This window comes from Thermobia domestica, chromosome 10 (genome assembly GCF_964235325.1).
Source record: "Thermobia domestica chromosome 10, izTheDome1.hap1.1, whole genome shotgun sequence".
Classification (NCBI taxonomy): domain Eukaryota; kingdom Metazoa; phylum Arthropoda; class Insecta; order Zygentoma; family Lepismatidae; genus Thermobia; species Thermobia domestica.
In genome coordinates this window covers 10,985,050-11,008,183 of record NC_137463.1, presented here as the reverse complement: position 1 = coordinate 11,008,183, position 23,134 = coordinate 10,985,050, and the positions used below count along the sequence as shown (strand labels likewise).

Sequence of the window (23,134 nt, the reverse complement as noted above, 5' to 3'; positions counted from 1 at the left end):
ACTCCTGCACGAAAATTTTTCAAACACACTTAACGATATTAATATTTCAGTATTTTTTCCTAACTGATAAATCTGTAGATGAAACGATTAAATGGTTCATTCACAAAACACGTAGTTTTTATTAAGTGACACTATAAGCACAATATTTCATAATGGATTCCCATTACGTGAGCGTTCGTTGATGCAAGACAGAATTCAATATTCTATTCCAGATTGTTCAACTAAATGAAGCTAACAGAAGCAGATTCTTCAAACAACAATGAGTATATTAAAAATTTTTCACGATCAAAGTACACTACACCACCACTCAGTTCAAATAAACATAATTGTTCGAAAATGAATATATGTTTAAAATAAATAAATTATATAGAAACCGTCTGGCACTTTTTTTTTTTTTTTTTTTTTTCACTAAATGATATGATTAACCTTACAGTGCCAATGTACTTGTTCTAGCACAAGTATTTCCGAAAGCCACTCACTGCTTTCATTCTCAATCGCTTCAAGTACGAAAAACGATTAAGCATAGTTAGTCATATCATTTGGTTTAAATATATAATACTTAAGTCAACACTACGTTAGAAAAGAAAAGACATTCAAAGCAACTTCCGAATAAAATTCACTTGTTACTTGTCGAGTTCTCGCTCTAATTCTGACAGCATTGTATCAAAATGATTTTAAAAAATAAAATAAAATTAAAATAATGATCATGGGAAAGGACAGATAAACACTAAGATCGCTTACATATTGTCTCATATATAGGGTGGGAGAGAATAAACTGTATTGAAAATTGTATATAACTTTTTAAGTACTTAACCAATTTTCATCAAACAAAAAGAGTTTTGTTCATCACAATGGTACAATTTACTACATACCTCACAGTGGCGGGTCACTGCGCTCACGCCTAACCTTGCGTAGGTGGGCTCAGCTGATATCCCGGTACTAAGTATGGCAGTGTGCGGTACAAATATATGGTGGCGAAGTGTAAAAGGGCCTCGTGCTTCACCAGGGAACGGTCCGAATGGGGCATTCGAATTGCCGAACGTCATGTATCAGATATGAAAGAGGTTGTGAAACTATGTACATATACAAATTTATAGCGGCTGAGCGCAACATGGAAAAGCAGGAGAGGTAGAAGAAATATCGCCGACCATAGGGTCCAGCAACAGAGAAAGCTGAAGAATCACTTGTTCCGCGCATGAATGGTCAGAAATGAAGCTAAACGTTTAGTAGTAGATGCATAAGATCTGCTATATGTAATGATCATGATGGCCGTCATATTGAAAGTGGCCATTTTGAATTTGGATTCACAGTATAAACGACAAAGTGGGTCATGTGGCATATGAAATAGCACTGAAATTTTACCAGGAATACATTGGTGTTAACTATTCTGTAGTAACTATTGTGAGTTCAGAAGTAACATGGAAGAAGGACGCATACAAACTCTGTGATATAGACTCACTAGTATGATGCAAATGCTAGAGCTTGGAGAACCCTAGTCTGTATGCAGACCAAAGGAAAAGTGTGTTTACATGCAGAATAGTTGCGAGTAAGGGAAAGATGGTCATTGACAGTAGAGAAAGAAGAGACCAAAGGTGAGTCCGTGCCACCTACTGTGTGTTCAGTTTGCAGGCAAAAAATACGCGAGAAAACTCATTAGCTAGTATCTGCGTTATCAGTGAAGTAGTTAAGTGAAATAGAGTGGTTGGTAAGAAGGTAAATGTGCCCTTGGTCAATGAGCCACTGTTGAGGAAGTGCTAGAAAATGAAAAGATATATTCTAATTCATCATACGAAAAAGTTATTTCTTCTTGTGGGCATGAATATGAATCTGCAGGTAGTTGTGTCATTATTAGTGTTTGAGTTTGGGACGTGCAACAATAATCCTTGTGCAATAGATCGGAAATGTAGTTTTTAGAGAATATTGATACAGTGGTTGAATATCAAACGTTAGAGATAGATGATAGCGTGTCAGGTGAGAACAACTCTTGTGTTATCATCACAATCTTACAGATACTCTTCACATCAACTGTCCTTCATAGATTGGTATGTATGTACCTTTATCAGTATATTTGCTTATGTGATGATATGTTATTTTCTTTGAGAAGAACCACGTCGTAATTGCACCTGTAATTTCCAGCCCTCCTTTGTTTCGGGTGTTTTTAAAGTGACAACTTTATATCTTTAACACTACAATATTATCAGCTCTTTGCATGTGCAAATGCTCTTTGTAATCTTTTTCTAGATGTGCATCCTGTGCCAACATTATTCCGACAGGTTATTCCGCAGTTTGTTTAAATATTCCCTCATTGACTTTCTTGCACGTTACTTCTCAACTCACAATAAAGTTACTACAAAATGGTTAATACCAATGAATTCCTCGTAAAATTTCGGTGCTATTTCATATGCCACATGATCCACTTTCTCTTTTACATCGTGAATCTAAATTCAAGATGGCCACTCAATATGGCGGCCATGATGTTAATTACAGATATAGCAGATCTTATCATGCATCTACTGCTAAACATTTGACCTTAATTTCTGTGGCCATTCACGCGTAGAACGAGTGATTCTTTACCTTTCTGTGTTGCTGGGCTCTACGGTCGGCAGTATTTCTTCCGGCACTCATGCTTTTCCATGTTGCCCTCAGCCGCTATAAATGTACATAGTTTCACACCCTCTTTCATGTCTGATACATGTCGTTCGGCAACTCGAGTGCCCCATTCGGACCCTCCCCTGGTCAGTAGATGAAAAGACCATAGGATCACAGGTTCTGTAGCAGATACTATCACAAGACATGGTCACCCTTCAACATCCAGGATGGAGGAAAATGTGCAAGTGGTTCAGGAAATGTTCACTCTAAGTTCTCAGAAATCACAAAGACAGAAATCTAACGAAAAGTTTAACCCCACAAACAATCCGAACTGTTTTTGATATAAAGTTGAACTTTCGTCCATGGAAATCACAACACTACCAGGAATTATAATTATCGTCGGAAGACTGTAATCATTGGTTGGAGTATGGGGAGATGATGTTTGCTCAGTGTGAAGACTGGTCCGATCTTTTCGGTAATATCCCGTGGTCAGATGAAACCGTGTTTCATGTTGGGGGAGGGGGAGTTGTTAACAGGCACAATCGTTATTATTGGCCAGGAAACTATCTGAAAGTGATAGCTACACAAAGCCAGCATCACCCAAAGGTCATAGTGTGGTGCGGCATGACATCCACGAAAGTTGTAGATCTATACGTCATTCAGAATACAATGAACGCAGAACGATACCTTGCTATGATTGAAGATTATGTTCATAGTATTGTATCCACGTGGGACAATTACAACGACTAATCTTTGCAAGATGGGACCCCCGCCTCATTTCGGAGGTCCAGGACGTTGTGGCTCCCTTGAATGGCCAGCAAGGAATCCTGACTTCATGCCCGGTGATTTCTTCCTCTGGGAGTGACCGAAAGAGGAAATTTATCGCACAAAACCAAAAACTCTTAATGAATTGGAGGAGCGAATTCGCCAAGTTCTTGCAAACATACCGCTGGAGTATCTGCACAAGTCTGTCGCAAACATTCTCAACCATTTACGGACAATGATGGTGGTTTTATTAAATTTTAGCAATGCATAACAATTCTACCATTGTAAGGAACAAAATACTTTTTTTTTTTTTTTTTTTTTTTTTTTAATGAATAATTTTCAATACGGAGTTAATTTCCGCACACCATGTATATCTACTTCCCCTTTTAGAACTTAAAACTGAGAATACATGAGGCGTCTGTGATTATCTTCCTTCTTATCTTGAGAAAAGATAATCATTTTAAACCAATTTCCTCCAAGTTATCCACATTCAGGTTTTTCTTTTTTCTCGTGTAAAAAGATTGGTATAGTAACCTATTTCGTGTGTGTTTAGATAAACATAATGTTGGCATGTGAATAATTCATTGTGCATCTAGGATGCGTTCCTTGTGTGTGGCATACATCTTCCTTTAGAAGCAAATCACAGGAGACACTGCTCGTAGACGCCACCAGTCACTGTACCCACATCAAAGAAATCGATTTAAAAAGCCATGTTCATAGTTGATTACAGACGCCATATCACGCAGAAAGTTGATCATACACGTCATTGGTTACTGACGCGATCCCAGTCATAGACGCCACCAGTCACGGGAACAACTTATGTACAATACTTCCAGAGTACAAATTTATTGTTTCTTTGCTCAAATAATCTAATACTTTAAAAACCTTATTCTCTTAGCAAGTCACCATTTTTTACTCTCACCACGTTGGCAGACATAGAATCCGGCTGCTTCCATATAACGACTACATATACACTCACGACTAACGACTAATGTTCTACAGAAATTATCTTCTAATGTCATAAAAAACTTGTTAGTAACTTCTTGGATCAAGTTTATATAAGCATCGATAAAACTGCTGCTTCTAGGGATGTTCACCCTATCTGAACTGGAATAGATGCAATGTTAGCTAGCAGTGACTACTTAGCATGGGTCAGTTACTTCCTACAGTACAACAATACTGACAAGAGGTGTTAAGGTAAACTAGTCCCTCCAGTTTTACAAGTCACAATCACAGAATATACCCCAATCATTGGGAAGGCTGAAAAATTACTAATTATGGTATGTATAAAAAACAGCCTGGCACTACTATGCACATGTAGCTCAAATGTCCAGGGATGTCAATCACCATGGATGTTCCGATCAATAACTTGTCTGACCAAGTTTGAACTTTTTGCGTAGTGTGGGCATGAACGAACGCGAATGTAGTTTACTGATTTCTCTGATACATTCGCGTGTATTCAGTGTTTAACGATTTCAGTGACCGTTGGAGCCTATGACCAGTTGCTCCTGTGGCATCTGTAACACACACACCCGTTCCTTTTAGTCATTCCTATGTATGATTTACCGTAGTAAAAAATGATCTAAGAAACTCATGAAGAATCCGAAGTTCTGATTTAAAAGATTATTTTGTACTCGGTTTGATTTTTTTTTTTTTTTTTCATTTCATTTAAAGGATAATATATTGTTTCAAAATCATACACATTTACAATTTGTTGGTAGCTGGAAGAATACATTGTATGTATAATTGGATATCTCAATACTCTTCATTCTTTCCCTTGCTCAACTTTTATTCTTCATCTTTTCATTGTTTTAAGAATATCGACAAGTAACCGTGGATTTTATTTAAAAAAGGCACAGGAACATCTTGCATAACACGATCTTATTATCACCCATACTTACGAATTCACAATAGGTTTACTTATTCGAATTTCTAAAAATAACCTTAATAAAAACAATAAAAACACGTATACATATGTAGATGGAAATACTGTATACAAGTAGAGTCCCTTATTGGCTTGTGATATCAAAATATCCATTAACCCTTTTAAATTATGGCTTTTTTGAGGTATTTTGTAGACTTTCACTCAATCATCTATTTCGGCAAGACTATTTATCGTAGGATCATGGTTTATACCCTGTTTTGTTTCTAGTAAAGCAGTGTTTCCAACTGTGTCCGTAAAATTTCCCTAAAGTGTACCAAATGCGGGAAATTTCCGCTCAAAGTGGGGAAAAGGGATTTTCTTTTTAAAAAATCCCTTTTTTATTGCGAATATATTCCCTTTGGTATAGGATACGATCATGCGAATGCTACAAAAAAAAAAAAAAAAAAAAACTTTGCTTTATGGTGAAGAGAATGAGGTACAAAGAGTGACCCTGGGATGAAAAGTTTTGATGCTCCAGCCGATTTACATATTTTCCCTTGATAATACCTTTTTAGTGAATTTCTATACTATCATCATCATCAAGACAGTTTATTGTGGGAACATGAATTGTACCTCGTTTTCTTTGCCATGAACCAGTCTTTCAAATGGTACCACTCGCATGTATCTAGCATGTACCATAGTAGAGAAAATTCGCGAAAAAAGGGAAATTTTTGTCAAAAAATCCCTTTTCCCCCGATTTTGGGCCCCTCCACTATGGTACATGCTAGAGACATGCGAGTGGTTGCGTTTGAAAGACTGGTTCATGCCAAAGAAAACGAGGTACGTATCGTGACTTTAGAATAAATAGTGATAATACTGTAGATACTTTACTAAAGTAATTGACTAAAAATGTGTAAAAAATGAAAAAAAAAATAATAAAGAAATCGAGATTTTTTTGACACACGTCTGTTGACTCTAGCAACATGAGTCATACCTCATTTTCTTCAGCGTAAGGCAGCCTTTAAAATGGTACCACTCAAATTTCGCTATCGTGTACCTGTGAAGAGAAAAATGGGGAAAAGGAAATTTTTTCTTTAAAAATCTTTTTTCCATTTTGGACAAGATTTTCCCGCTTCTGGTACACGATAGGGAAATTTGAGTGGTAAATTTCGAAAGCCTGTCTCATAACGAAATTAACGAGGTACAAACCATTACTCTAGGGTAAATAGTAATGTGTCAGGGATTTTTTGAAAAAACTTCTCAATTATACCCTTTTTTTAAATCCATCGTTCATGTTTGTGACGTCACAGCCCCCAGACAGAGCACGCGAGGCTGCAAAATGCCCATAAAATATGTTCTATGATGCTTCCATATTTGAATAAATGCAAAAAACCCGGTCTAAAAAGCTTTACTAGAGACTTATAAAGCAAATTCCGAAGGTCGACGCCATGGCATAGGTGTTGTGCCATCATAATTTAAAAGGGTTAAAGAATGGACGCAGACTGGCGTAGCGCGCTCACCTCTGCTTTAATTCCAGGCCGTATGACTTTGTGGTGGACAATACGTGTCCCTCGGTTTTTTTCAGGTCTCTCCCGTTTCCCCCCACATTCTCGCTCCATCAATTCCTTGCATAATCATTCGTTTTATCATTCGTCTCCATCTACAGGGCACAATCGTGGATGTAAAACTGAAATTTCACTTTTTATTTATAATTGAAGAAATATGTACAGTACATATATTTTTTTAACTTTATATATCTAAAAGGATTTTCGGTATTATTTAATTTATATACATAAAAAAAAATAATTGCTTCTTTTTCATTATGCTAAGATTTTCGAACAATGCGGTTTGGCATGCCGTGGAACCAATTAAACGCATTACACAAGATATTCCTGTATCTAAGTTTATTTTTTCCAGGTTAGTAACTCTTTAACGTATCACCCCCAAGTATAAACACTTGAAGCTTTTTTTTTTTTTTTTTTTTTTTTATGTGTGTGTGTAAATGTGAAAATAAAGAGTTATACGCTTATAATGTGGATGGGGGTATCAACAGTTAAAGAGTGCTGAGAAAACAATTTTGAGGTAGTTGTTGAAGAACTATGTGTTGAAATAGGTGTGTTTTCCTTACTACTGAAAACAAAGAATGGGAGTTTTCATCTTGCCTGATGTCCATATCAAGAAACTGTATGGTTGGAGAATCAGGGTGAATTTAACTGTAAACTTGTTTAATGATTGGTAGAAATAATTTCAGTCCTGGCTGGCAATGGGTCCATATTAGTAAAACATCGTCTATGAACCGAAGACATTAGAAAGACTGGGGTGGGGTGTCTGTGGATTCAAGTGTCCCATGAATAGGCTGACGTAATAAAGCCCCATGCAATGACCGTGATTTGAAGATATTGGCTACTTTCAAATGTGGAACTGTTCAAGGTTAGAGCAAAAATTAAGAGTAATTATAGGATGGAATTTTGAGATTTGAGGCGTGTATTTCGAGTTTCAAGTGTACTGAGATCGTGAGTAAGCAGGGAGCAAGAATGGTAGTTGGTGGTAATGAGTAGTTCGATGACGGAACAAATAACGGTTTGTGCCTTTTGTTTGATAGAAGAGCCGAGAAGCTGCGTTTGAAGTGGCAGTAGAGGAACAGGTGGATGTATTTGGTTGGACTGCCAATACTGAAAAGAAAAGAAAAGAAAGAAAAAAAAAGGTCTTCATGGGTTAATTTGTATATTTCTAAAGTTAGTATAAGATGGTGATTCAGTATAGATTCTTAAGTGGAGTGCTCCTGGCTAGGTGAGGTTGGATTTTTCAGAAATGAGATCATGGGTTAGGTAGTTCTTCAAAGTTCCGTAATAGATGAATCTGGAAAGTCATGAAGGGCTTCGGCCCAGTAATCTTCAATAGTTCATGACCACTGTGATGGTGACCGAATCTGCGGTGCGGATAATGATTGAGTCACAATGCAGCGCCAAGACTCTTCTGTGTGTTATTATAATGAATTCGGAAGTTATTCGAGAAATAAAATATATCAGAATTTCCACAAAATGGTTGTTAGGAAGGGAAGAATCCGTAGATGAAGTAGAAGGAATTCGTGGGTTCCGGAATGGATATCTGAAATTGACCCAATTCACAAAAACTACATTTTACAGAAATGCGTAATTATATCTTCCTATTCTCTTAAAGTGAACACAGAGTTACCAAGCACGAATTCCCTGACTTTTCCAGGTTTTCCAGGTCACGATTTGCAAATTTCCAGTTCTATATAATAATAATAATAATAATAATAATAATAATAATAATAATAATAATAATAATAATAATATTTTTCCGACAAGGGGATTCCTCATCTATTATGCATGTATATATACAGGATGTTAATGAACTATACCGATAAACTGTAGGAGGTGATTCCTCGCATCAAAATAAGAGAAAAAGTTCATATGGACCTATGGCGAAAAGTGCATAATTTCAGAGCTAGGACTGTCCAAAATCGCGAAAAAGCCAAATTTCAACAGGCCCTATTTCGAATTCCAGAAACTGTGGATGGTAGTCCTTATCAGCGTAAAGCAAGCCACGCATACACAACCCAAAAATACATATTTCATGAATTTTCAATATGTGTAAAGGGTATTCCCTACAGGGTGTAATTCTCAGATATGCTCTCAATACAGTTTTCAGATATAGGGTCCAAAGTAGGCAGAAGGTAAGCCTTGACAACAATCGACATCCAGTGCTTCGGAGGGAAGTCGGAAGTGTTAGGAACCGGCAGCTTCATGCTTTTTTGTGTTCAGAATAACGTGTGATGCGATGTATTTATCACGGTATATTTCACGTTTTCTTCACTTATAAGCGTGAAAGAAAACATCGCAGCATACGTTTTCCCGAATACGAGAGATCGTGCTGCTGACGATCCTTAACACTTCCGACATTACGCCAAAAGATTCCATATTCAATGTTATCAAGGCTTATCGTTTACCTACTTTGGACCAATCATAAAGTCAGAGCATATCTCAAAATTCGGTTCATGGTATGTCTGAGAATTTCACCCTGTAGGCAATACTCTGCACACCCATTAAACATTAATGAACTGTGCATTTTTGGACTGCGTATGCATGACTTCCTTTACACTGATAAGAACCACTATCCACTGTTTCTCAAATTCGAAACAGAGCCTGTTGAAATTTGGCCTTTTCGCAATTTTGGACAGCCCTAGCTCTGAAACTATGCACTTCTCTTTTGGTGTGAAGAATCACCTCTTATAGTTTGTCGGTTTAGTTCATTAACACCCTGTATATATATATAAAGCTAAAGTAAGCTAAATTCTCTGACATTTCCAAGTCGGCAGGAACACTAAAACATTATACTAAAGAACAACTCTTAATAATTAGTTGATTACCGTCAGATACCGAAAAAAAGTTCATCTGTGAGATCTTACTTTAAACAGTAAATTAAAACTGAAATTCGATATAGTAATATGATTTAATTAGTACTATTCTACTAATTAAATCTAATTTTCTACTCTTTTTTTTATTGGAGAACTTACAAATCATTGGTTATGACCTAATAATATGTTTTTTATATTTCTAGACTGCAACAAAATCTATAGAAAATAATTATTGGTTCATTACAATGAAGTATCACTGGGAAACCCATCTTAAAATTACACACAAATATAATATATTGCATGTAATATATAATATATACAAAATTTACACTCTCCAATCTGTGACAGTACCAATCTCCGTTGCATTTTAAGGGGTTAGAACGGTGCCAAAAAGTAATAGACATTAGCGTAACTTTTGTTAGAGGGAAGAGAGCATGACGGCTTACTTCTGAGTTGAAAGAATCTTACCTCTAGTCCAATGATATTCTACGGAGACCAACAGTGTTCTAGGTGGGGTATGCCCCCCTCTAGTTACGCCTATGGTGATAGATAAGACAGAAAGGCTACATTGAAAGTTACTGCACCATTAAATCATTTGTCTAAATTTGTATCTGATACTAAAATTAAAATTGTCACTCTTCCACTCTGTCGTAAAGAACATTTTCAAAGAGAAATAAGCCATATCGGGTAGAAAGAATAAAATTAGTACACCTTACAACCAAACAGTTAACATTAAGAAATAAAGAAATGCCGGAGATCCTACTTTACCTAACCTTTAAAATGTTCACGACAAAAACTAAATTTTAGGATTGTTAATTACAATAACTCTGATTTTGGAACCTTATCAGGTAACCTGATTAGTTCATTTTATGGTACTTTCTAAGTAGAAAGGAGTCAAAGTTGTGTTATTTCTTTATTGTCCTCGCGTTCTTTACATAAATCTGCCGAGAGAAAACTAGAGAAGCGCGAAGCAAAGAAGACTTAAAAATTTGAAGTTCTATGCCTCTATTACTCTCCAAAGTAAGTGCTCGTAAATATTCGCTCAAATTACCCGATAATACATAAAATTTATAAAAATATAACGAATATGCATTACTGTGACATCATTTTCTACAAATTTTAATAATTAACACATTGTGAAGGAACAGTAAATGTATCGTTAAACATTACCAACAAATAATCCAAGATATGTTAAAAAGAGTACCAAATATGATTAGTTAGAAATCATGCACAGCCTATCCACCAAATTAGCATGCAAAGAGCAAAACGAGAAACAGAAACAAACAAACAAACAAAACGAAAAGCATACTTGCTGTCCTTGTGGATGGGGGTACTGCTGATACACAGGTCCACCAGCGTAGGCCTGTGGATGCGGCATGCCTCCTGGGACATGCATTACAGGCTGCGGTGGCAGCTAGTCAGAAGCAGCAATTAAAGAAAAACACATCAGACGATGCAAAAAACAAATCAGCATTCACACTACTATTACTAATTAACGTTTCACAAATTAAGAGAAAAGTAAATAATAATAATAAAAAATTTAGATTCAAATAATACATGCGATAAAGAAGAAAAGGAACTGAGACACTACACTGAAAATAGTGATTCAATTAATAAATAAAATGATCATAGCAAAACAGTACAAACCAAAGAGAAAATGTACTAGATAATACAATTACGATCTATATCCTTTTTACTCTTCAGGTATTGGTATACTTTAGCAGAAATTCTAGTAGAGCACACTATACCACTACCGCCGAAAGAAGAAAAAAACTATTATATGATAAATAATTATATAATAAAACTATTATATGATAAATAAACTATTATATGAGAAAAAAACAAAGACGAAAAAATGTATAACGGAACCGCGAAAAAATGCAGAACTGCGGTCTCTAACTTCAATGCCGATACGTTAACCACTACTTTAACCAGTCCGCTTCCTGAACAGCCATATATTCTACTATTCTTAAATTCGGAGTTCAGGTTTTAAAAATATTCCAATGAGTAGGTGTATAGTGTGCACACTGAATTTCCTGTTGAAGTGGTCGTATTCCTATTACTAGCTACAACTGAAGACTACAAGAAGCATACGAACTGTCCATTATTAAAAGAGTAAATATATTATGAACAAACACACGTTTACATAATTTACTATTTAGTGATATTACTTATTCTACAGGTATGTTTATCCCATTACGTGATCAATTAACAGTTTTCGCATTATCAGAACAGATACACATTTGTTTAAACCAAGAACAGATAAACATTTGTTTAAGCCAAGTACTATTTCCCAAAAATTCTGTAAGCAATCGAGAAAGCGTCTAGCATATTATTTTTAACTTAACGATTTAACCAACTTTATTGTGCCTATGTATTATCCAAGGGGAATCATTTTAAAAGCCGCTCCTCTCTCTCCGTCGGTCCTCGATGTACGATGAACACGAATCAAAAATTATAAATCGAAAAAAGCAGTACATTAACTGTCAAGAAAGCACTTCACAGAATATAACCATCGATTTATGTTTTTGATACTTTTTTATGTATTTGATAGGTAGGATCTTAGTTGCCAACTGTATCTCATATCGTGACTTGCGTTTATTATGTGTGAGCTACCGAAAACCATACTAAATCTGAGACATTATTTCCGAATTATGGGATAAAATAAATATATTCTACGCAGTAAGTATGTAGTTTTGCTAACAACTCTACCAAAATTTATATGGAACTAGCAGCGTTCACCCCGCTTCGCTGCGGTCACCCCGGAACGCAATAAACTTTGTTACTTAGATAATTTTTACTTTTTCGCTTTCAAGTGATATGATAAAAACCATAGAAGATTGCAGTAAATCTTAACATTATATCGCCTGTCATTTATGTTAACCCGCCCCGCTTCGCTGCGGTCATCCCGGTGCTGGCATATTGTAAAAGTGTCTGTAAAAATAAGCAAATCAATTAAAAAATTTTAAACAGAAGATTCAAGCTATTTTCCGCTGTATATCGCCTGTCATTTATGTTAACCCGCCGAGTGACACGGTCATGCGGGTTGCATATAAATACGTTTATTTTTACCTATGATGAACTAACAAAGGATTTGTGGACACCTGAATGGTCAATTATCTCAAGACACTGGTAATTAAAAATTAAAGTGATATGATAAAAACCATCTAGGGTCCAAATCCTAATAACCCCCCAAAAATGAAAGAAATTGGTTCAGCCGTATTAGCGTGATGAGCGGACAAAGAATTGTACGTTCTCTTTTATATATATAGATGTTCACGGAAAGAGTTACCTCTACATAACTTTAGAGCTTAAAAACTCCGTGGCATTATATAGCCATCAAGTAGTATGACCAGCCAATGACCTTTTGTCAAGTGATGTGTGGTTACCACATCGACTTCATTGGCGTCATTTCTCGACAGCTACTTCTTAAGTCAAGTAGCTTCTCAACTGCTACAGTATGTGTCAAAGTCTACTTTCAACGGAAATCGGACCGAAAATGATACGCACTAAATTTTTGGTTACATGGGAAATAGGAGCCTTAACGATCCTCTACAAATTTACTACTTATTTCTTTCTATATACATATACAGGGTGCGGCAGTATATCGGGCAATTTTAAAATCATTATTACGAGAAAATGATGAAATTTATTTGGATATAACAAGTTGGAATACAAAGCAGACATGAAAGCATTTAGTTATTTGTAAGTTTGAGTCACCAAACAGAAAACAGTGTGGCACAAAATAAAGAAACTATTGTTCCATTGAAAACGTGACGTCCAAAAGTGACATTTTGCAGATGACCGCCATTCCGCTGTACACATTCAGTAAGTCTCTTGCTATGCAGTATATCTAAGGGAATTTTAGGTGCTTCGTCAATGCGACGTTCCAGTTCTGGAACTGACATACAGACACAAGGAAAAACTATCTTTGAAAAAAAGAATATTGTGATAATTTTCTTTTGTGGTGCAATATTTTTTTTTAATTTTGTGCAACACTGCTTTCTGTTCGGTGATTTATATTCACAAATAAATAAATGCTTCCATGTCAAATTTGTATTCTAATTTGTTACACCCAAATAAATTTCATCATTTTCTCGTAATAACGTTTTTAAAATCGTCTGATCCACTGCTGCACCCTATATATTATTTAAAGAAATTACTGTGAATTTAACAAACAAGGACAAAGAAACAAAGATAGTACCCAGCCACAAAAGCATTATCTAAAATGTTTTGCGAGACAATACACGAACAATCATTGTGATACAATACAATATATGCTAAACAATTACTGTTTACACTTACATTTCAAAGTGAATTATAAATCCACAGTTAAAAAAAATTTAAATATAATTATCGCGTCATAAACCAGACATACCGAAAGAGGCAACAAATTGTGTTCTTCGGTTTGAAATGAACTGGAAACTATGTCCTATTACTATATCCTAGAATTAGGTCCCGAACTCCTAACAAAACAGGCGAGTAAACATAGCTATGATCATAAAAATAAAACAAAAATTTTTAAAAATGTATATTTACCAAGCCTTGATCTATCATTCTTTGGACCTCCTGCTGTCTTCGCCGTTCAAATTCTCTGTATTCTTCTTCTGTATAAATCTGCTGCTGGTCCAACGATTCCCATCCCTGATCTTGTTCGAATTCAGCCTTTCTTGTTTGTTCCAAAAATTCTTGATAACTTTAAATAATAATAATAATAATAAATTAAAATTATGTCCGTTATTTCTCTTTTAAATGCAAGTTACAGAATATATCTCATTATTAAATCTCATACCAAGTGGATACTTACTTCGTTGATTGCATCTTTACGTTTCCTTGCACAGTTTCGACTACCAGTTTTGTGGCCTTCGTCAGCAGGCTAAGTCAATTACATGAAGATCGAAGGGTCCATAACATTTGGGCGCAAAACCTTTTATCCGAATAGCTTTACCTACATACATATGTTATAGTGTATTTCATAACTAGAGACCGGATGTTTAGGCACTAAAATACGAAAATATGCACTGGAAATTTCGAAGAACTTCCACAAATAATTTTTCAAAAGCTAAAAATAACATCTTGAACACAGCAAAGTTTCTGCGCATTATGCACAACTTGTCTATACCCAGTTGAAAAGAAATGGGAAGGAACTACAGCAGACTCCCGACTAACCGGTCTCCGTACTATGCAGCTGAGTTTTAAAAGAGGATTTCTTTTTAATAAAATAAGATATATATATATATGTGTGTGTGTAATAAGAATATGTAATTTGTGTATTTTAAAAAACGTACGTTTTTCGCTAAAGTTCAGTTATTTTAAATATGTGACTTAAAATGTGTACAATACTGTACATACTTTCATTTTTGCATTTTCTTTTTCTATAATAAATTATCAAAACGCATACTACAAAACATAAGAAATGTTTATTAAGTACTAGCCTGTACCAAGAGGTTCTGAAAAAATGAAGAGGTGGATTTGGAATAAAAGTGGTATTTTTAATGCTATGGATTGTTCAAGAAGTGAGTATTTATTGGATGTTTTTTTGTTATTCGATTTTCCCATTAGGCCGGATAGTTGAGACCCCATTTAAGTAGATTAACCTATTTAGATATACAGCCTTGCGCCCAAACTTCTTGCTCCGCCGAGATCGAATCCCTTTATAAAAACACATTTTCCACTTTTGGCCCAAATGTTCTAAAACTGACATAAGAACTCTTCATAAGCTGGATGCTTATGTAGAAAAAGAAATTACGCCAATTTATTTATGAAATAACTGAAGATTTAACAATTTTTCAGAATATCTCAACAATGTGAAAGTTTATCTTAGGCGCTGTGTCTTGTCTTGATGTAACTTGAACTCCCTCGTGGCTATGTGGGTAGCGTACGCGCTTTTGGTGCGGGAGACTTAAGTTTGATTCCCGGTGGAAGCTTATGTGGTTCGGACTCCACGTTAAACTGTAGTCCACAGCCTCACTGCTGAAAAGGTGCTACATTCAAATCGAAAAAATGAAATGAAATCTTTATAGAGTTTTACGTCCCACGGTTATACCGGCTAGGCTAAAGGAGACGGTGATGATGAGAAATGAATGAAATGATGAAAAGAAGAAAGTGGAAGGAAACGGGAGAACCCCGAAGAAACACACGCACACGGTGTTTGTCCACCACAAAGTTTACTTGGCGCGACCTGGGATCGAACCAGAGACCCCAAGCACCAGAGGTGAACACTCTACCACTGAGCCACCGCGGCCCCCTACATTCAAATCGAATTGATGTAACTTATACACGTAACTTCTGTGCAAACATTAAATCATAATTAACGATACAAGAAATTATTGAGTATGTAACCATTATTAACAACACTAAAGCTCCCAATTCTTTGACATTTAACATTAACATTGAGTGGGAGCTGAACTACTGAAAACATTGTCTAGAAACAACGCTTTTAGAACGCTTAAATTAAAAGTACAAAATATGTTTATAAAATGACTGGGCCTTCATGTAAGTAAATAAACTGGTGAAGAAGGCCACAAAATAAGTGGTCCAAACTGTAAGGGAAAACTCTTACAGATGCAATCAATTAAGTACAGTAAAACCTTTATTATCCGCGAGTGTCACGAAAAAACTTTTAACCTTGCTGCAGTCGCGCTCAATCATAAGTAGTAGCTGCGGACTGACATTCCACATGTAAGTAAGTACTATATGTTGTAAAACATAAAAATATATTGCATTTTAAAAATTAATATTTGCAACAATAGTGCATGTTTTGAAGTGCAACTACTTGATGAGCACAAGCCGATTGTTGTAACGTATGAAAAACGGAAATTGCGAAGAGTGATTTGCGTGGTAGGAAATTACATTCATTGTTCACTGCACGGGCGACCACTGAAGGTTACTTACAAACCTTAAAAAAAGCGTCAACAACCAGAAAATACAATAGGCCGTACAATGCGAAGGTTGAAAATTTACAGTACAGTATTGTTTTTCATTTATTGTTCTTTATTTTAGTACTTTAGACATAAAAAAAAAGGTATTTTAGAAGTTTTATGTTTTTTTTATACAATAAAACATCGTTTTTACGCTGAAATATATATTTTTTCGTATTTGCTCCTTACTTTTAGTCTTTTTTTCGGGTTATCCGCGATTTTCGTTATCCGCGGTGTCCTTGCCATCCAATTCCGCGGATAAATATGGCTTTACTGTATTTGGTTTCTGTTGATAATGGTAGTATAGCCTTTCTATTTCAGGTGTGCCTCTCCTGGCGCTGCTGTAGATGTATGTTTCCCCGTAGCTCCCTCGAAAGAGGAGGAACAAGTTGCTGCGGCCGCTACCTTTCAACTGTTGGATGCGGAAGCGTTGCCACAATGAATTATTTCACGGACTTCGCTGTGCTCTGCCTTGTTAGCCATTCTGGGTGGCCTACGATCTTCATTCGTCAAGACCAAACGACTGAATGACACACTGGCAACACACCTGAGATCACTCACTTTTTTTTTCCCCTAAGCAAAAGAGGTTTCCTCCGTCAGAGGGGGTGGGGATGGGGCCGAAGTATGGTTCGAGGGCGCACCTGAAACAGACAGGCTCTAGCAAGAACTACCGGAACTGAACAAATTTCATTTTACAACGGTATTAAGATGGTACGTGCAAAATTTATTATTCTTAATTATTATCTAGGCATCACATTTCATTGCCCCATAATGTAATTGTCTTGTTACTCAACGGTAAAGTACTGCAATAATAATAATAATCTCAACAAAATTAATATTTTTGGGCCCATGTTTGCTACGCTTTTTATGCTCTTTGCTTTAGCTCTTTTAAATTCCGGCTTTTTTTTAAAAAAAGATAAAATTATAGACTCTCAGTCAAGAGGCTACAGCATCATCCCTATTTATAGTAGGGTCATGGTTGATACCTCGTTCATTTCACAACAGAACAACCTTTCAAACAGTACCATTCACATTTCCCTATCACGTCACTGAGGCGGGAAATTTTGAGATTTTTCTCTGAATTTTATTTATTCAAATTTTGAGCCCTTCTGAACCCCCCCCCCCCCCCTGTGTTAACGCAGAGATCTGAAAATCAACTGGAAAATACTAAGTGGTGTACTAAAGGTGTGTACAAAATTCTAAGCTTCTATCTTGAAGAGTAACGGCGGGAAAAATATTTACAAAAGATCCCCCAATGCTCCAGATTACCGCAAAAGACCCTTATCTCAGGTAAAAAATTTCCTGAGGCATCCTTATTTATCCTAGGAGCATGTTTTGTACCTCATTCTCTTCAGACTAGAACGTCCTTTCAAATGGTACCATTCACATGTCTCCATCATGTATCTGAGGCGGGGAAATCGCGAAAAAAAAAAAAGGCATTTTTGGTTGAAATATCCTTTGTTTTAACCATTTTGCCTCTCCGGACCCCCCTGAGTTAACGCAATCTGAAAAAAATCAGATAAATACAACACGGTGAACTGAATGTTTGTGAAAAATTTCAATCTTCTAGGTGCAAAAGTAAGCTTTCCAAAAAATAATAAAAATAGGCTTAACAAAAAAATAATAAATAAATAAATAAATAAATAAACTTATGATGTCATCACCTATGTCTCGACGCAGAAAGGCGAGAAACCATATATAACGTGCTCTACAATGCCTCTAGACTTGAAATATATATATATATTTAAATCGAATAATGAAGACACTGCTTGAGGACCTAAAAATAGGCCCTAGAACTCCAAAGGGTTCAGGAATCATTCACAACTTAAGATGCTATGTTGTAGTTGAACATTTCTTACCTAATTAACTGATCCTTATTTGTATCAGACTCATTGAAAACATGTTCTCTCATCCTTTCCATTTCCTCTATCCTTTCTCTCATATCATCCTCTGGAGCATTGGGGTCGTACATTTTATCCAGTTCCTTCTGGAACAAAGCTTTCACTTCATCAGCATCCCAATACCCGTTGCCATCAAGATCTACAAAAAAGAATTATTATTACATTTTGAAACATTAGTAAGCTTATTAAGTAATAAAGTGCACAAGAGCAGGACAGGAAGGGGTAAACGCATAGCTGGATGGAGAGGAAGACGTTAAGACGTTCCCCTATTTAGGAAGTCTAATATCCTCAGACGGTAGAAGTGAAAAAGACGTAAGTTCCTGAATAGCGCAGGCTAAACAAGCACTCAAACAGGAAAAGAGGACTGCTAACATCAAGAAATGTGTCGGACGTTCTAAACGATTTATCAAGATTTGTATGGAGCATGACGTTTTACGGATCAGAGGCGTGAACATTGAGAAAAACTGAAATATTCAAGCTGAAAGCATTTGAAATGTGGTGTTGGCGCAGAATGCTGCGCATATCATGTACTGGAAGGAAAAGGAATGAAGACGTATTAAAGGAAGCTCATGAAGGACGACAGATCATGAAGATAATAGGAAAAAGAAACAGTATGCCTGGCTATCTTTTTCGGCACTCCGATTGGATCACCATGTTGATTTAGGGAAAGGCCGAAGGAAAACCAGGAAGAGGAAGACCAAGGATAGAATATCTAGATGCAGTTACGAAGAAGAGGCCTTATCAAAAGTATAAAACAGCTCTCCCAAGAAAAAGAAGTTTTAAAATTTCCACGTTGCCCACCTACCTATGGTTGAGAAGAGAAAGAAGAAGCAGCTTGTTAGGATAATATTCTCACTAATATTATTTATATTTTCGTACAAAAGTGGCAAAACTTGATATGTTCAATTTTACAAGAGAGCAAGTTACAACCTTTTGAACTAAATTTAAATACTTCAGTGCACTAGTGGATATGAAATATTTACTACTAAATAAGGAATTTTTAATTACGCTAATACCAACTTTTTCCAGTGTGACCAAACTACCGGACCGAAAAATCAGAAAATGGCCAAAGAGTAACTAATCATGTTTTCCCGTTCTCGTACAAATTTAATTCATAAGGTTGTGATTTGCTTGCCTGTGAAAATGCGCATACCATGTTTTGCTTTCACATACAGCTCCCACGCTTGGCCTTGTGGTTATGGAAGGTAATAACCTACACATCCAGTTCGCATCTGGCACCATTTAAGGGAATATGCACTGAATATATATGACGTCGTGAAACCTGTACTTCGACCTTATCTAGACAATTTACCCAGTCTTCTAGCAGGATAAAAAAAAGCGCCAGAGCAACACAGCCTTCTCAGTTCAGTATACGCCTTCTACCCTGGCCTGTTAAATCTCTGAGTCTGACCCCTACCGAGCACGTGTAGAATAGTGCCTAATCTCCAGCTGGGATCCGGCATCAACCATCGACAAGCAAGCACACGACACCACACCCCTGACGTTCAATATTTATATGATCGAACATCTGCTGATGTGGCCGTGGACGCTTGGGAATGTTTTACGTACTATTGAAGTGAATATTGTATGCTTTCTGAACACCCTGTATACCATACTTGGAAGTCACATGGATGTCATATGGAAATTACTGCGACCTCTAAACACCTTCTTCGGCACGAACTTTGCTCCAGACCCATGAATTACTACTGGGTCTTCTCCAAATGTGCTTGCTATTTCTTTGCATCATAAAAACTCTCAAGATCGAGTTTTCATATTGGAATTCAATTTATACTTACCATGTAGATAGAAGAATGTTTTTGGGTTGAAATCTTCGGGGCTCATACGGTCTTGCTCTTCCCAAACTTCTTCCAGTTGCTGCTTACTGCCAGGATGATGCAACTGTAAAAATAAATAAAGAATAAAATTTTATACAATAACAATCTATACTTGCACTTACTTATGAATAAGCATATCAAAGAAATAATAGCTTCGGGCATATACTACATAGCAGGTAGCTGCAGATGCTCTGTATTTCTAAAGTATAATTGTTACTTATAATGACTTGCAGCTCGATTTTTTAACCTTTACGATGGTAGTGGAATATAAACACAACCAATCGTTCCGTTGAGGGTGGGTATAGCATATAAACAAAACATCTGAACCAAGTAAGGATGTGGTTTATAAACCTAATTTTCCTTTGTCAAATAAGTCAATTCAATATCTAACCACAGACTTGGCATATTTTTTAGGGTGTTCTCTTTTTTCTTCCTTTTTTTCTTCGTCTCTGAAGAAAATGAAATGAAATCTTTCAGTTTAATGTCCTACGATTATGCCCTTTAGGCTAACGGAGACACTTATTAAAGCAAGTGAATGATTATGGAAGAATTGGTGGAATGAGAATGTGGAAGTAAACGGGAGTACCCTGAGAATACCCAAGGACACGATGTTGTCCATCACACATTTACTTGACCTGGGATCGAATCAGGGACCCCTTGCACCAGAGGACTGAGCCACCGTGATCCCCACGGCTGCCTCTAAAGAGTTAATGGATAACAGTACTTTGTCTTTTCCCTTGGACTGCCAATTAAAAGTAATTCTGTTACTTACGAGAAATATTTCCGAAGTTTTGTAAGCTTAACTGTGTCGCTCAATGATACAAGGCTGATAACTAATACTTCCATATACAAACAAGTCTGTTATATAGATATCAATGAAAGAGAAAACAACCGATTTTTAACACACACCAGATCCTCTGTAGATGTCAATTCTATAACACACAAAGAGTGCAAAAGCGACTGATCACACCGGGACTCGAACTTGGGATCTCCGGCATTCCGTGCCGATGCCTTAACCACTACGACCCTCAGTCCGCTTTCCAGAACAGCCACTCACTCTCGAGGTCGATGCTTTCCACTCGAACCACGTGGGTTGTACCCCAGACCACTATTGTGCTTGCACAATACCTGTGTGCATATACCGAGCACCTATCTACAGAGGATCTGGTGTGTGTTAAAAATCGGTTGTTTCCTCTTTCATTAATATCTATATGAAATTACAATCGCCATAGGTACTCGGTATATGGACACAGGGATTGTCCAATCACAGCAGTGGTCTGTGGTACAACTCACGTGGTCTGAGTGGAGAACATCGACCTCAAGAAAGAGAGGCTGTTCTGGGAAGCGAATTAGGTCGCGTAGTGGTAACGCATCGGCATGGATTGCCGGAAGTCCCGAGTTCGAGTTCCGGTCCAGTCAGTTACATTTTTTACTCTTTGTACGTTAAAAGTCTGTTATATGTTTGTCCAACAATATTAGACAACGCTAACCAATATGATTTTGCCTGTCTGCGAGTATAGACGTGCTTATTTTTGAAATACAGAACTATGGAAAGAGGATGAAGCACGTTGAACTCGTTTAACATTACAAGGAGTGTTTGATAGAATCCAAAAATGAAGTTTCTCATTGGACTGATCGATTTACAAGCAGAATATCCCTAGAAGACAATATCCTTAATTCGGTACCCAAACTACAAACGATATTAAAATCGATGCCATAGAAAATCTCTTGCAGAAAGGATATTTTGAAGACTAATTGTTCGAAAAATGATGATATGACGCTCATTGCAGGATCTGAAGAAAAAATCAATAAGATGTTAGAAAACTTGAAGAAGGACTGTGAAGAATATAGGATGAAAAAGACACAAGGTGATTGGAACAAAGAGGTCGGTGTCAACTATAGAAGTAGGAGAGGAGAAAATAGAACAGGTGACTAGTTTTCAATACCTGGGTAGTATTATTAGTAATGATATGAAATGTGAACACAAAATAAAAGTAAGGATAGGAATGGCGAAAGAAAATACTATTTTGTGAGACCTAAAATAAAGAGTTGAGAATAATAATAATAATAATAAAAAATGCTTCGTGTAGAGTATTGTACTGTATTGATTAGAAACATGGACATTACGGAAAAATGATGAAAAACGACTGGAAGCATTCAAAATGTGGGTGTGGAGAAGAATGGAAAGAATTAACTGGGTCAAGTAGAAAACGAACGAGAGGGTGTTAGAAATTGTGGGGAAGAAAGAAAAATTTTAAATATTATCAAAAAGAGGAAGAGAAACTGGTTGGGATATTGGCTAAGAAGGAACTGTATCATGAGGGGCATTTTAGAGGGTACGGTAGCAAGGAAGAGAGGGAGAGGCGAAGGAGACTACAATTAATGAACAATATCAAAACAGAAAAATCATACGTGAAGACGAAGAGTTTAGCGGAAGACCATGGAGCATGGAAGCTTGTCAGTCGGAACAAGTGACCTTCCAATAATGGCAGAATACCTATGATGATGATAAATCGTTCAAAAAATTCTGTTCCATTTTATCAGACATATTTGCTTCTGTAAAAATACATGGAAAAAATGAAACTTACGTTTGGATGTTGTTTGTGTTTTTGCATCTGTTCTTCATATTCTTTTTGTAACTGCTTCTTATGTTCTTCGTCCATGATCTTCAACTTCTCTTCTTGCTCATATTTCTTTTGCATTTCATACTCTTTAAACTCTTCTTTTCGCTGCTTATCTGCTTTCTCTAACTCTTTGGTAGTCTGGAATTAGAAACAAAAGAATTGTAATGTTTTTAATTGTACAAGCTTTGCTTTTTACAGACTTAAATTAGATTTAAACTACTCGTTCAGTAAACCAATACGTTTACTGTAAAAATT

The 23,134-nt window shown here is 36.4% G+C and overlaps 1 protein-coding gene across 4 annotated transcripts in view; it reads right to left on the bottom strand.

Moving 5' to 3' along the window:
- The window catches only part of NUCB1 (Nucleobindin 1), a 52,103-nt gene that overhangs the window by 2,661 nt on the left and 26,308 nt on the right, over positions 1-23,134 (bottom strand). For 3 of the 4 annotated variants that reach the window (XM_081727670.1, XM_081727669.1, XM_081727671.1), the window contains exons 5-9: positions 22,844-23,017; positions 20,217-20,319; positions 18,379-18,559; positions 14,139-14,295; positions 10,909-11,013 (exon numbers count right to left, since the gene is read on the bottom strand). In XM_081727670.1, coding sequence (XP_081583796.1) covers positions 10,909-11,013; positions 14,139-14,295; positions 18,379-18,559; positions 20,217-20,319; positions 22,844-23,017 — 720 coding nt within the window. The remainder of the gene's footprint in view (positions 1-10,908; positions 11,014-14,138; positions 14,296-18,378; positions 18,560-20,216; positions 20,320-22,843; positions 23,018-23,134) is intronic. The other variant, XM_081727672.1, reaches the window with a different exon arrangement.